This window comes from Hemicordylus capensis, chromosome 2, assembly GCF_027244095.1.
Source record: "Hemicordylus capensis ecotype Gifberg chromosome 2, rHemCap1.1.pri, whole genome shotgun sequence".
Classification (NCBI taxonomy): Eukaryota; Metazoa; Chordata; class Lepidosauria; order Squamata; family Cordylidae; genus Hemicordylus; species Hemicordylus capensis.
In genome coordinates, this window is record NC_069658.1 from 189,142,683 (window position 1) to 189,158,858 (window position 16,176).

Consider the following 16,176-nt stretch of genomic DNA (forward strand, 5'->3'; position numbering starts at 1 on the left):
GGGGATCTAAACAAAGCTACTGTTAAAAAGGGACTAAAGTAAACACAACCAAACAACTACAGACCAAGTTCTTCTCCCGGTCCCGCTGGTTTTGAAAAGCCCTGTAGTCCATCTTTGAAGACTGGGTGTAACAATCTCCGGTGCCTCCAAAGAGAGATTTAGAGTGGTCCATTCAAAAGCTTACCAAGTATAAATAAAAAGTGTTACCTCGAAGTCAGGAGATGGACAGGTTGTGGGGAAATATGTGGCCCACTGACCCACAATCCAGTATGGTCCAGTGGGTGAAGAGCGGTACAAGGATCCGAGTTTCCAAATCCCAAGCTTGGCCATGGACTCAGTGAGGAAGCCTGGAGAAGGCCAACTTTCTTGGCCTACATTTCCCCATCTGTAAGGTGGGAAGAGTGACCTTCCCTCTCAGGGCTGCCACAAAGACGGAGTATATGCCTTGCAATCTCTCCCTCAAGAACCTATTTATGAACAACGTTATCAGCCCTGTTCCAATATGTATTCCTCCTCCCCCCCCGCGCCCATCTCATTCAAATGCTGCGAGCTTAATTCCCTGACGTCCCCCTCCCCTGCCTTCCGAACTCCGGCAATCAGAGGCTTTTGCTGCTTGCTGCTGCAGCAGAGTTCATTAGCGGCTCCCCAAAGACCTCTGCAAGGAGACACCCCCACCCCCATCAATTAGAGATGAGTTTTGCCTAGTGATCAGGCACCTCCCCAGAACACCAAAACAGGGGCAGCTGGTCTTGTGCCACTGACCCCAGCCTTTCATCAAGGGCCCATTCCTACCCAGGAGGTGGGGGACAGCAAGCCAGTCTGTTGGTCCATCTATCCCAGCATTCTCACAGTAAACTGGATTAGAACGAATCAAACAGTGAGGCAATCACAGAATTTTCCCCATCACCTTAAGTAGTTTAGGAAAGCACCTTAAGGAGATAATCTCAAGTCTGTGGCCACTGAAACCAATAAGAAGTCATGGTGCCCCAGAATGGTGACTACAGTACCTGGCTGAGGAGCTTTCATCCCCCCACCCCCTGCTAGCAGTCAGTAACCAGGAGGAAGGATCTTTCACAATTGTGAACGCCCTGCAAGTCAGTCGTACTCTGCATGTTATCCATTATGGGCAGCATTCAGCCTAAGTTAGTCATGGCTACCTTGTCTCATTTGATTTCAGTGGGCTTAGTCATGACTAACTAGTCTGGATGCTGCCTTGTGATTCAAAGAATCCTAGCCTACAGTATTTTTTAATAAGTTGTTTTAAGTAGGTTTCTAGCCCTCACTGCTGCAGAGAAATAAAGGCAGTATTTGCTTTCTAAAGAGAGTGAGTGAGCAAGCATGTGTCTCCAAGATTTATTTATTTATTGTATCACATTTATATCCCTCTCTTTCTCCGAGGAGCTCAGAGTAGTGTGCATGGTTATTTTTATCCTCACAACAACCCTGTGAGGTGGGTTAGGCTGAGAGATAAGTGATTGGCCCAGAGTCACCCAGTGAGTTTCATGATTGAATGGGGTTCGAACTTGGGTCTCCCCGGTCCTAGCCCAACACTCTGACCACAACGTTATACTGGCACCAGATTAGGGTGCATCTGGGGAGGAACATCTACCCTCTTCACATCTCCCCATCCCCTCCTGGATTTCAAGTCTCAGCTTCCCCAGTCGCCATCTGTTGCTTCCCTTCTATTACTGCGTTACTTTTGCAATTAGGGCAATTAGCAAATATGGGCGCTAGCCAATTCCAGCAGAGCTGAACAGAGGTTGATCCTAATAAACCAAGTCTGACAGAACATACATGCAATTTATTCAACATTACACAACATTCACTCTGCTCATGAGGCACTTGCAGAACACTCTTCCCTCTAGGAGGGCTTTCCAGATGTTGTTGACTACAGCTCCCAGAATCCCCAGCTGCAGCGGCTGTTGCTTGGGAATTATGGGAGTTGTAGTCAAGAATGTCTGGGAATCCCTCTTAAAGGGAACACTGTATGCAGAATTAAATTATCTCTATGGGAGATTTCTGGGCTTCAGCTTGCAACACCAAACTATGCATTTGTTGACGAAGAGGTGGTGGAGAGTGGCAAATTGCAGGAAAGCAACAGCAGATGGGAGAGGATGTTTTATTGTTTTTCTTCACCTAGCATGCCACTTCCCCTTTGAACCCTTCTCTCCTGGGCTGCTTTTCCTTACTTAATGGGCAAGTGTAACTGGTGAAGATGCCAGTCCACAGAAACAGCCCTTCCACTGGTCGGCTCTCATACACTGACTACAGGAAGTGAGAAAATATGAAAGGGGAAACAAGGGGTGGGGGAGACCCGCTGGGACAGAGAAGGAGAGAGCCTGGGAAGTAAGAGCAAAAGAAAGCAGCCCAGTGTTCTGCAGCTTGTCCAAGATTCTGCATCAGTCCAATTGCAGAGGAGCTCTGAACAGGACACAATGGATGTGGCTATGGACACCCGGCATGTAAGAACAAGACAACCCAGAATGCTGCCTCAAGGTAACCTAAATCTTATGCTGTTAAAAAAAAATCAATTTGGTGACCTGCTATTTGCTTATTTCTGCACAGTTTATTCTGCTGCTGCTAGTCACGGAGGGAGGAGGGTGGATCGAAAGAGCAACACAGAGCACTCAAGGCCCACCTTGCTAGCTACTGGGAAGCCTGTTTAGCCTTTCTGACCGTTCTACAGAGACACACTTCCACGCTTTTCTTTTCTGTCGTAAGGCCTGTTTGTGGCGTTTTGTGTTTAATGCAGTGGCAGCTGAGAGTTTCTCTGAATGTTGAATTCTGCACCTAGGGTCAACTGCTGCATCTGTGTAGCAGGACTGTGGAATATGCCCCTGACCGGAGGCTCCCTGAGAGTTTGGCCGTAAGCCCCCTTTGCACGTTGCTCTCGGACATCCTGCCAACTGGATTCCCCTGCCCCGTTTACCCAATCCAAGGCTGTGTTCCCCGAGCTCTTCGAAACCTTGTTATCTGTTACTAACAATACAAACTCTGAGCAAGATTAAGGAGAAAGGGAGGAACTGAAGAGGGAAGAATGGAGAAATCGGGTTCTGGCCTTGGCTCCAAGGGGGACATAGTATCTAGAAGCTCAGCGGAACAGAGCCAGGCAGCAGGACTCCTGGGTCCTCTTCTCCGCTCAAAAGCTGGGGGCAAAGCGTCGCTCGTTAGCAATGCTCCTCTGCAGGGTCTATCGCAGAGGCAGATCGCGGACGGGAGCAGGAGCTGCGCAAGCCGCTTCTGATCAGAAGGCTCGATGTGCGTCAGCAGTGGAGAGCCAGGCTGTAACCTGCCCCTCCCTGCCAGCCAAAACAGCACGGCTCCCTGCTCTGGGCCTTGGTCTATCTATATCCCATAAGCTATATCTACACATACACTCACCTAGCACCAGCTGGTGCACCCCCAAAATAACTCCTCACAGCTCGGAGCAGCAGTGAATTTCCACAACCCCCCCCCCCCCGCCAAACGCACACCCCTAAATAGCCTACCTTGACTGACAACAAACCCTTTCATAACGCTAGACAGGACAAACTGCGTTTCAGAAGAGAGACTGAAAGGGCTGTGAAGAGAGAGTGTTGGGGGGCATCTCTTGCACAGTACATTGCTAAGCCTTTGGGCAACAGAGAGAAAAGGGTTGGTAGTGGAGGAACATCCTGTCCCCATTTAGACACAGCCTGGTGTTCTAGCCAGATTCTTCCGGGGCTTCCTTTCACTTTTTCTGCCCTGTCTGTCTCCGACGAGCAGGGCTGCCTGTATTCCTGAACTTACTGCCCCAAATCCCAAGCAAGTCCATTCTTCATTCTCATTCAGCATCCTGAGGAACGCACCTTGCTTTGAGAACTGAAGGGAGCAATATTTGTCTAGTCTTCATCATTGCAGTGGAAAAGATTGGAAGTATGCAGGCAGTGCCTGGTTAAGGCAGGAGAGGGTTAATTCCTCTCTCTGTGCAGCCCTCACTATCTAACTCACTTTCCGATAACCTTCCCCTCCCTGCCTCCCCAAACTGAGATCTAAATAGTGAACCAGGAAGCAGAATAAATTGTGAAAAACTGAATATAGGTATCTGCAAATATATACTCATTATAAAATTCTCATTACAGAGTCTAAGACACTTTTTTTTTTTTTAAGGGTGATTTTGGCTGGTGCTGATGCAACATTCCTGATCTTTCTCTCTCAGCTTTTTATTGCAGTTGATTTTCATTACTGGTTTATATGCAATTTTTAAAATTTAAGCTGCCTTGTGAGGCATCATGTCTGAAAGGCGGGATAAGAAATTTATTGAATACATAAATGCATAGACCACAAAAAGATTTGTACGTGTCTGTTAACCATGATTAAGAGATGAAAGCATTAGATCTGCAGTAGCCTTACCAGCCAGCCGCTGGGTGGGAAGAGCGAATACATCTGTCAGTCGCCTGAAAAGCTTAAGAGATACCCACCTGCACTGTACCCAGAGAACAGGAAGCAAGCAACTAGGAGAATTACTTCTTAGAGAGTAGAAGCTATTTCCCCAAATGATCCAATACGCCCCAGAAAAAGACAGAGGAGAGTCCTGGCCTGCTAATGTCCTTGAAACCACAGGTTGCAAGTAAGCTTGAACCCTCTGGCTCTGGCCCTCTTAGATGCTATGCAGTGCTGCTGAGTCTTTTTTATCTCATTGTTGGTTGTTTATGTTGTGCTTATCATTTTTATTGTATCTGGCTTTTTCTTTTTAATGTAAGACTGGCTTATATTTTAATGTCCCCTTGTGTGCTGCCTTGATCATGTTGTAAAAAGGCAGTACATTAACCATAAAATAAATGAGAAGGTAAATTTACTGTCTCACATCTCACCCACAACCCAAGAGAAGAGTCCTTGAGCCCTACTCTTTCTTCTCTGAAGTTCTGCTTTTGTTGCAAGACACACACCCTTTAAAACAAAAAACAAAAAACCACCAACACTTTGGTTTTCCCTGTTCCCCTCCTCCCACTTATCTGATTGCTTTCTATTATCAACCTTTTGTGAGACACGAACACATCTATATTATTCAGAATGGTTAACTGCCCTGAACCCTCAGGATAGAACATGGTATAAATAAAACAAGATGCCAAGAGCAATCTCGAACCATTGGCTCAGGTTGCTCTCTCTAAGGTCAGATGCTGCATTGATGCGCCCGTGTGTGGAGAACATATTCTAAACCAAGGTCATGGTTGCTGCCAGGGGCACCACTTCCTTCAATACCTTCGTGAAGTCAATTAGTAGGAATTTCCAAGAATCCCAGCTCACCCATTCTATGTACCTCCTCCGGAACTGCTGGGTTTCGGAGGAGAATGTGGGGTAATGTCTCAGACTGTGTACTATCCTGAGGGCAGGGGCTGTACACATGGGGAACACTCCCAACTTAAGGTTTATTTTTGGATAATGCTGAGGATGGGCGGGGGGGAGGGGAGGAGAACCCCCTATCTACATGCTGAGTTTTGGCGGTGGTGGCTCTCAAAGGGCAGCAATCTGTCTTCTGCACTGAGTAGGGCATAGTCCCACCCCCCCATGGCATTTTTGTCCAGGGAGACCCACCGAGTGAAGCAGGGCTGGCCTGAGTGATGCCACATCACCAATCTGGCAGAGGAGAAGTACCAAGTCAGAGAACCAAGACCCCATGAGGCAACCCATGATGGGGAGCAGAAAAGCAAGGTATGGGGGTGGGATGGAATCAGAGTCTATTGGGAGTTCGCAGAGGTTGAAGCCCTAACTTCCCAAAAGCCGATGTGCTGGAAGATTATAGTACCCTTAGCAGTCACCCTTTTTGCTTTGCTATTAATTGGACTTGAAGTGCCTATGTGGCCAAGAGATGAGGAACCGAGGTGAGTTTGTCAAGTCTTGGGATAGGGAGTGCCTCACCCTCTGTGGAGGAGACATTCCTGTTCTAATCCTTCTCATGTACCTTAAGGGGCTCTGGGCTTGGAGCAGGCACTGCTGTGGCTCCCCGGGCAGGAAGGGAAAGGCTGACAGAAGTCTGAGGAACCTGTGTGCACCTCGGAGGGGATGCGGTCAAAGGCAGCTGAAAGCTCTCTCATGCTACTTTGGGAAGCAGCCAACCTCACCTGGATTTGAGATGCCAAAGGTACAGCATTTATTGAGTCAGATGACAGAATCGGGGGGGTTAGCAGTGAAGATGGCTAGAGAGGCCTTCCGGATATTATGCTCATGGGAAGTGAAGTAGCACAATGGCAGAGCACATGCAGAAGGTCCAAGGTTCGGACCCTGGCAGCATCTCCAGGCAGGGCTCGGAAAGACCCTGCCTGAAGTCCCAGGGAGTGCGGCAAGTCAGTGGAGACGATACCAAGCTAGCAGGACCAATGGTCTGATTCAGTAGAGGGCAGCTCCCAGTGTCCACATGGCATGCAAAATACTGGCTGAATCCACTAGTGCCCTGCTTGGCTACAGCCTATGAGACCCTGCAGTGGACTGTACCCGAGGCAGGAGACTGGGCCCAGAAGCCCCACCAACCAGTTCTAAGCATTGCAGCCCTCCTAGCTCGTCGAGACTGCCTGCTTCATGCTCAGCTGCCATGGAGACTGGCATCAAGGTGAAGCTGCATCCAGGCCAGGAGAAGCTTTACATGGTGCCACTGCACGGGGATGGACTTGCCTGCAGCCACTGGGCAGCTCTGGGCACAGTACCGATCACACAGGATCCTTGGGCAGCAGGTCTGTATATCAAAGGCAGCAGACCGAGTTCCTAACCTGGAGCCATGATTTCTGCTCCATGCTGGGTGGAAAGAAAGCGGCTTTGATAGCCCATTGTCAATCAAATCCACCTCCTTCTCTCAAGGATCTTAGACCTACCGCAAGCAGTGAATTCGGGTCCTTTGATTATTTCCCTCTAATTGCCTCTATCTCTTTACTAAACCTTTCCCTCTGATCCCCTCGAAGCAGGATTCCTGCCTCACCATAAAAATATGAGACACAAAGAAAGGTGACGACACCAAACACTGATGTAAAGCAGACTATTAGAGGTGTTCAGAAGATGTATTAAATCACAAAAACGTCAACTGCAATACATTTTGGGCTATACAATTTTTCTTCAAGATATTATCTCACACATACAAAAGTATACCGTTGTTAAATTATGACAGAAAACTAGCCACATACATGTTTCAAAATGCACAGTAATAAAAAATCTTGTACACAATAAGATAAATCCTGCCTCTGGAAGCATCAAGAGCTTACACACACACACACGGATTTAAAAATGCCTAAGTTGGTAACATAATATACAGACTCAGAAACCTGCTTTTCAATTTCATTCTTCACAGTCCTAAAATATTCCCAATGTTTTAATTAGGAATTTTGCCAGAAATATTTTCCTGAAGAAGGGCAATATTTATTTATTACATTGCATCTATAATATAGCCCAAGACACATTGAAATTGTGGGTACTCTTGTAATTCAACAAATCTCCTGTGCACCTCTAATCACCTGCATTATATCACCATAAAAGGAAGACATGTGGGCGGAGAGACACACGAACATGCACACGCACGCACACACACACCATGCCACATATCCCAAATTTCCTGGGAAGATCCGCAGTCTTCAAGATAAGAGTGTTAATTTTTAAAAAATATTATGCTTCTCAAGATCCCCTCCCCACCCACTCTGGTAGCTCAGAAAGAACTTGGGGCTATAGCTCAGTGGCAGAGCAGACGCTTTGCAGCAGAAAGTTCCAGGTTCAATTTCTGGCATCTCCAAGTAGGGCTGGAAAACCCTGGATAGCTGCAGCCAACCAGTGCAGACAATGCTGAGCTAAAGGGGCCAACGGTTTGACTCAACATAAGGCAGCTTTATATGATCAAGGGACCTGCCAGCAAACTGGTGCTTCTATGAGTAAAGGCAAGGTTTAAAGGGAAACAAGGCGCTGGGGCTTTTATGCTCCTAATGAAGATGAAACATGAGGAATTGCAAAGAGGACTCTTTCCACATCCCAGGGGTCTGGGTCCTGGCACCTCCTGTTGCAGGAATTATAGGTACTGAAAGAGGACTCCCATAGGTCTATTGGACATTATTTATTTGTTATTCCTCTATGTAAACTGCTTTGGAAATGTTTGTTGGAACGGTATATAAATATATGTTGTGGTGGTGGTGGTGGTTATTGTTGGGTCTGTCCTCTTCCTCCACAAATCTGTTCCACCCAAGAGGTCAGATTATTAGGAAGAGGACAGTTGAGCCAGATTTGAGAATAGTGAACAGAAGGGCTTTGGGAAGACAAGGAGTAGATAACTGTATGAGAAAGAAGAATGGGAGTGAGAGGCAGGCTTTTGGGGAGGAGGCTCCCAGATGCAACATGACGAGGGGTCTGAAGGCCTTCAAGGTGCATAACGATTGGGAGTGGAATTGCTCAGATGGATCTTACCCATGGTCAGGAAGATAGTGCACAAAGGTGCTGCCCACCACAATAGCAAGCGAGATGCCGCAAAAGAAGACTAGCCGCATATTCCACAAGTCGGCCACAGGATCTTTGTCAAAGCCATGGAAATCTGGATTCTGGAAGGGGAAGATGGAAGCAGAGAATTAGCTTGCAGGCATAGAAGGGCAGCCCATTTATCTTGGAAGCAGACCTTGTTCAATGACATTAAGACTTCTTGTATGGAAAAAAAAGCAGAGTGCCACAGCTGTCTTGCTTAATTTTTTAATTCCCTTTTTTCTGGTCATGTACTGAAATAAAGCTGCTGCTGCTGCTGCTACTACTTCTAGTAACTCAAGCTCATTTTAGAACACCCTTTTATCCCAAACCCTGCCTAAGTAGTTCTGGGCAAATGGCTATTATGCTCTGCCTACCCAGCCAACCTAACAACAACAACAACAACAACATTCTAACCCATTATGGACCCAATTTGTCTTTTTTGCAATTCGCAGCCATTCCCTGCCAAAACCACACAGTTCTCATCTGAATGCAAGGCTTGTCTGTATAAGTAATCTTGGCTGTATTCCATCCTGTAATCCCTGCTTGTATGCCCCCCTGCACTGGAATCTAGAGCGCCACCAGATTATACAAACGGTGGCAGCTACCCTCCTTTCCTGTACTCTCATTCGCAAAGGGACAGGTTTTGCCAACATGCAGCAGGTGGACACAAGATTACAGAGAAGGGCATGGTGGAGAATGGAGACGGTTATGGATTGGAATGTCTCCCCCTCCCTCCAATTATTGCAACCAGGTATGCTACAAGGAGGTGGTAGTGAGGAAATCCTGTCCTCCCATTTGCTTATGTGGCTGCCTCTAAGGTAGTAGGGTGCCCTCTTCGGCTCTGTGGATGCCCACTCAACCATGCCCCCTCAATCCTTGGACTCCGTGTCTGCCTGCCCTTCGGGCCACAAAAGGGTCAGATCTGCCAGGCATCATTAACCCTAAGAGAGGCACAGTGAAGTCTTTTAGAAACAGGCAATGCCTGCTGGCTGCTTTTTCGGAAGGAAAGAAAAGGAGGCCCAACAGCAACAAAGGCAGACACTAAGCCCACAGGGACACACAAAGGCCCATTCAAGAGGCTTAGTTCATCAAAAAGCACAAATCAAGGGTCTGGTCCAGATCTGCATATCTGGAGTAAGACCCAGGGCTCAGTTTTAAGAAGCAAAGTACTGGGGCTCGTGCTTGTCTAGACACTGCACACACTATCCTGGCCAAGGGAAGAGTATCTCTGTGCAAGCTCAGAGGAGCTCTTTCCCAAACAGCTGGTGTCCCAGCTGATCCATGACATTTGACACAAGTTATAGGGCCATGTCCAGGTTATTGAGCCCTGAGCAAAATTTTAGGGAGTCAGGCTTTGGACTGCAGAGAATTCGCTTCCGTTTCATATTCTGCTTTACTCATCTGACTTTACTCCACTGTAGTAACATATGAGGTAAAATAAAAAATGCACTTTATATTTATCAGGTTTTAGAGTTTTTAATCTGTATTTTAAAATTGTTTTCATTGTACCCCTGCTAACTATGCAAAGAGGCACCTTTTTAAATGTGGCGATTCTCTTTATTGAGCAGGGGGAGAGCAACTGGCCATATCCACCCCCAGCACAGCATCCCTCCAGTGGCTGTTGCTGGTGTTGATCTTGTGTTTCTTTTTAGATTGTGAGCCTTTTAGGGGGACAGGGATCCATTTCATATTTACTTAATTATTTATCTATGTAAACCGCTTTGGACACTTTTGTTAAAAAACGGTATATAAATATTTGTTGTTGTTGTTGTTAATGTTTTAATGGTTTTTTAGACTGTACACTGCCCAGAGACTTTTTTGTATGCAGCAGTATAGAAATACAATAAATAAATAAAATATATCACACTTGACGGTTCAAGTGCTCCGCATATATTCTCAGCAATTCTCACAACAATCCTGAAAAGTAGGACAGCATCACCTCCATGCAACGACACAGAGTACTAGCTGCTTGCCCAAGGCCACTGTCTGAGTCAATGGCAAAGCGGGTATTTGAACTGGCAAAGCATATGAAAAGGTGCTGCCAACCAAAGTCCATCTATCATTTCCAGTTTAAAGAGAAGTGTGCCTCATCTTTGGTGAAGCTGAAAGACAGCCGATTCCACTTGCCACACAATCAGAATCGGCCCCAAGGAAAGGGGCACTTCCCAAGCTGGCATTTCCTAGCCACCAGGAGCAGAGCCTTGCCCTTCCACTCCACTCGTGCGGTGTGCGTTTTCATTGCCACGTCAATGGGAAAGGCTGGATCGTGCGGGGACCTGTGATATGCTCCCTCCTTCCCCCTCAGCTCAGCTTTGGAGCACTGATGTAACAACAGTGCCCAGGTCGGGACAGCAGGCAGTCAAGGCTTCCCAAGCAAGCCAGGCAAGGAGGAAGAGGGAGTGCAAAGGCATTCATGGCCCAAACTACCCATGGCTTATTTTGTGGCAAAACGCCTCGAATTCAAACCAAACCAAACCCCATCAACAGGGAAAAGGGGATGGCATGCGTGCAAGGAAATTTCAGGGAACGAACAACGGTTGAGATGAGATTTCATTAGGCTGTTGCTTGGATACTCTTTCCGCCCAGTTTCAGGCACTGGGGCAGTGAAGGACGAAGCTGAGAGTTTGGGTGAGAAGCAGCCATTGAATGAGCAAAATTCTCCAACGGCAGCCCAGGCTTCCGCGCACGCATTCCCTTTTATTGCTCCCTTGGAAGCATGGGGGAAACTGATGGGCAGACCCCCAGGCATGCTGACCGAGTGATCTATAGGCCATTCCAGACTTCTGGAGCCTGCAGGCATGGTGGGAGTGGTCCTCTAGTGGGCTAGAGGCACCTGGGGACTGTAGGCCTTGAGCCTTCCTGCCACTATATTCTTCTCTCCCCCCTCACAACCACACAGCAGGGGGTTCCTCCTTATTCCTTCGCCTACTTGCTAGTTGAGTCTGAGTCACAGCAGGCTTCTGAGCACAGGCGCCCCTCCTCCCTTTCATATCCAGGGAGCTATATTTACAATTGCACCCCTCCTTCCTTAGCAGAGCTGGGACAATTCAATTTTTTTTTAAAGGATCCTTTATTGACACAGCAGGTATATGGGTAGGAAAGATCTGAAAGGGGAACTCCCCCACCCCACCCCACCCCAATGCATTTATTGCTCAACCATACCATTTCATGTCCAATGTTTAATCACAAAAGTTCCAAGGGGAACTTTCTCGACTGGTGGTGGGAGAGGAAAGAGGCATCACTGTCTGATTTGGATGCCTTCCAAACCCTTGGAGGGGGCGGGGGAGAGAAAGAAGAAAAATCTGCAAATATGCAAAGGGTTACCGAGAGAACACGGCTGTATTTTTAAAGGGAGAAAAAGGAGGATTAAATTTGTGTGCATCCTCTAGCTGCACCCTGAACCTTGTCTCATTCCCCCTGAAAATAGGACAGCTAGGCAGCATGTACAACTCTAGGCCTTCACTGTCAGTGAACCCACGTATCATCTGCAAAGCCATACCCAATGGTGAATGCCTTTGATGTTTAAAAAAAGAAGCGTGTGTGTGTCTGTATATATGTATATGTGTAGTACTGTACACATACGTGTACTTACTGGGGCTCAAGCACCCACTGACCTGCAAGCTCCACTTCGGAATTGCAGACATAGGATCTGGGTGAAATTAATTCATTAGCCAAATAAAGCCACATGCTCAGAGGCTTCCAAGGTTTCACATGTCCTGGGCATCCCTAAAAGGCCAGTTTATAGCTCAGAACAGCTCTCTTCAGGGAAGAGTAAAAAGATGATGATGAGCTGGCCAGGTCCAGGGGTTCAGACTTGGGGCAGGGTAGCTGGGCTTACAGGTTTAAGCAGGAAGCAAAGAGGATACGTCAAACTGCTGCTGCTGCTGCTGCTGCTGCTGCTGCTGCTGCTGCTGCTGCTGCTGCTGGGGTGGGGGTGGCTGTGGCTCCCTAGCATGCCCCTCAGCCACCCCACTGCAGCAGCTCTCAATTCATTCTTTTCCACACACTGCCTTGCAGCCCAGCTTCTCACTCTGACCTGCGGCAGAGTGAGCCCTCCTACTCTGGAGCTCCCCTCAGGCAAGGCAGCAGTTCCAGGTCACTATGATTTATTAAAGAGCATGAGCAGCTTTGCCGCTGCTTAAATATTTAAAGAGTCTTTGTACAGAGAGAAAAAGCGTGCACATACACAGAGAGAGAAGAAGAATAGCAGGTGCTGCAGAAAGCCTGGCTCATCCCGCCCCAAGACAGAAGTCGATAAGTGGGAAAGGGAGGGATCTGAGTGAGGCAAAGCCCTTGTCCCCTACATCCCTGCTGGACTCTAAATGCCACCCTCAAAGCCTCTGGCCTTCACAGGTTGGGGCCATTTTGGCTCAATGATGCACCAGCTCCCTCCCAAGGGAGATGGCACTCCGTCCGGATACAACCCACTCGCCTATGGCCGAGCTACCTTCCCTCTTCTCTTCAGTCTTTTGGGCTAGGCCTCCCCAACGACATGTGACCCACCAAGTTGAATGGAGGCCACCAGAGGTTCAGTACTACTGCCTGCCTCAGACTGCAAAAGGCAAGTGACAGATTAAGCACCTGACAGGCCATAATACCTGGCCGGTGGGTTGCGTTTAGCTTGGAACATAGGAAGCTGCCATATACTGAGTCAGACCATTGGTCTATCTAGCTCAGTATTGCCTTCACAGACTGGGAGCAGCTTCTCCAAGGCTGCAGGCAGGAATCTCTCTCAGCCCTATCTTAGAGAAACCAGGGAGGGAACTTGAAACCTTCTGCTCTTCCCAGAGCGGCTTCATCCCCTGAGGGGAATATCTTGAGTGCTCACACATCAAGTCTCCCATTCATAAGCAACCAGGGCAGACCCTGCTTAGCTATGGGGACAAGTCATGCTTGCTACCACAAGACCAGCTCTCCTCTCCAAGTCACAAGTTGTGCCAGCCTAGCTTAGGCTATCCAACAACGCCCTCTTGACGTGCATGTGCAAGAGAGAGAGAGACATTCTCCAGTCTAGACAGAAAAGGCATCTGTATCAAAGTGTACCTCACGGTGGCTGCACAATGACAGAATTCCTGCCCTCTGGAATTCTACCATAGAGTACTGCAGTGTGATAGATCGAGCACCTGACTTGGTTTCACCTTCAAATCCCTGCGCAGGATTGGATGCTGACTGGGTGGCCTTGGGCAAGTCATTCTCTTTGCCTAACCTATCTCACAAGGTTGACGGGAGAAGAAAGGGAAGCAGCCTCCAGCCACACTACCCTGAGTTCTGCCTCCTGTGCACCCTGCAGATGTGATCAATGAAATAAAATATAGGCAGAGTCTCTGATGCAAGTGTTGTGAGGTCTAGACTCAGGCTTCCAATGGAAGAGGGCTTTTTTTATTTTTAAGAGAAGTGTGAACTGTCTCATTTTATGGAAAATTGCTGTATAAAGATGTTTAAAAACTGTAATACTCCACACTGTATGAATGAGGTGGTCTAGAAATCCTTCCAGATGCAGCCAGAAGCATCTTATCCTATAATATCGGATTGTAAGAGAGATCACAGTCCTCTCCAAGTTTACTGTTTGAGAGGATTCTTCAGAAGTAGAATGCTTCCCTCCCTACCCCACCACCGAATAAAGGAGAAGGTGAAACTCAACAGGTTCCATTAGACTGATGTACATTGGACTTGAACAGAGAAGGGCCAGAACTGGTCTACACATGCAGCAAAATGAGGTGGTGAGAATATGGAGGTTATAGAGCAGAATGCATCACTTCAGAATGCAGGTGGGTGGTCACATTTTTGGATGCTCCCTTCATTAAAAGCAAGTAGAAAAATCAGCACAGCAGGCAGACAGTTGAAACATGACCTTTCTTCTTGCTGTGCTAGTTTTCTACTGCAGGGATTTTAATTTGTTTGCATGGAGAAGCATTCAACACCGGAATGCCTAACCTGCAGCCTGAAGTGGCACCATCCACCCTGCCACCACATCCCCACCGCCTTGTCCTGCATGGGCAGACTGGGCTTTCAAGAGAATCAACTCCCCTGGCAACCATCTGCATGTGCTCAGAGGGGGAAAATCACCACTACAGGTTTGCATCGGAGGACATCCACATTCAGGCACTAGCTACAGGTAAAGTGTGCCGTCAAGTCAATTTCGACTCCTGGCGCCCAGAGAGCCCTGTGGTTTTCTTTGGTGGAATACAGGAGGAATTGATGATGCCTTTCAGCATCTTCCTATATCGCTGCTGCCCGATATAGTACCAGAGGGGATCCAAACCGGCAACCTTCTGCTTGTTAGTCAAGCATTTCCCCGCTGTGCCACTTAAGGTGATCCGGCACTAGCTAATTAGCTAGCAGGAAAAGAACCGAGAGCCGCTGAAATCTTTAAACAGTCTTATTTTGGGTGGGGCTCCCAAGTGCTGTGCAGTGCCACCCTCACTCCAAGCCTCATACCTAGGGATAGCAGCACCACCAACCTATGGAGTCATTAACCCGCAGAGTTGTGTTCCTACACCCTCATGGCAGCAAGACAAAAAGGACCCTGGATTTCAGAGGCAAGTGGGAGCTGCTAAGCATACATCCCTGACCCGCTTCCCCCTCCCTAGCCCAACTGTGTGTCAGCCATCAACTTGGCAGGCTAGGAGGTGGGGGTGTCAGCCATGACAAGCTGTCAGGAGAGACTGATTATTCCATTATCGGCAAGTCTCCTGTGACACCTGACCCATCCCCCCTGCTCAAAGCAGGCGTGTTTCCCCCACCCATCACGGAATGTGTCAATGCTGCCGGAACAGTGATCCCCACGTTGTGTTTGGATCTGGGTTGACAGTGAGTGCCTGTCCGTCCCCCTCAGCACTTGTTTGAGACAGCTTGGGAAAATGATGTCCTTTGCAGCAGCCAGAAATATCTCAGCCAACAGGCAGACTCCTCAGCACACGAGCCAGTCAGGAAGGGTAGACAACGGGGCCAGCCAGAGATATCTACTGGCAGAGGCGGCTTCTTACGGGTCAAGGGGCTGAGCCCCAGCCATTTCGGCTGCCCAGGACACCCTGCTCCATGAGCCTTAAAAGCTTTCCTTGAACTCCACATGTCCCAATTGGATGGGCTGTGTGAGTGGCCCCTGAAGACTCCTTGCCATGTCTTAATAGCTAGCCTCCTTGTCACTTCCGTGGATTAAACACTGCCAGCAATTTCTGGTCACGGCAGAGGGCACTTGAAGGCCAAACTCTGCAGCACTGACAACTGTGCTTCACAAGCACGCAACCTGGCACTCAGAGAAACTCAGGTTTTGGCTGCTTTTAAAAAAAGAAACCACAACTTGCCAAGCCTCATCGCTGCAAAGGAATTCTTGGAAACATGATGTTCCAGGGTCCAGAGTGGCATGCAGGAGGGCCTCAAATGCTCAGTGGATCAGGGTTTCAGCATAATTCCTGGCTAGACATTCCTCTCCCTAGTCAGTCCCTAAGTAGCCACCAGGTATCTGGTCTCTACTTCCTTGTCTGTCTCTATTTTACGTTTGGCACCTCTACTGCAATTCCCTCCAAAATATACTAGACTGGTTGAAGAAGATGCAACTAAGAAGACCCTAGTCAAGAAGTAATAACCGAATATCCAAGCATTCCTAGAATTCAGGGCAGGCGTCAGAAAGGATAGGGGGCCCAAGTGCGGATCTCTGCCTGGCACCTTGAGGTGGATTGGGCCCAGCCAGCAACCAGGGGCCACTGGCCGGGAGGAGCCCCCCTCCCTTTACCA

The 16,176-nt window shown here is 48.1% G+C and overlaps 1 protein-coding gene across 1 annotated transcript in view; it reads right to left on the reverse strand.

Moving 5' to 3' along the window:
* Positions 1 to 16,176, reverse strand: part of NDUFB11 (NADH:ubiquinone oxidoreductase subunit B11) — a 43,109-nt gene that overhangs the window by 4,126 nt on the left and 22,807 nt on the right. Inside the window, exon 2 of the mRNA XM_053300727.1 lies at positions 8,392 to 8,522. Within this exon, the coding sequence (XP_053156702.1) occupies positions 8,392 to 8,522 (131 nt within the window). The remainder of the gene's footprint in view (positions 1 to 8,391; positions 8,523 to 16,176) is intronic.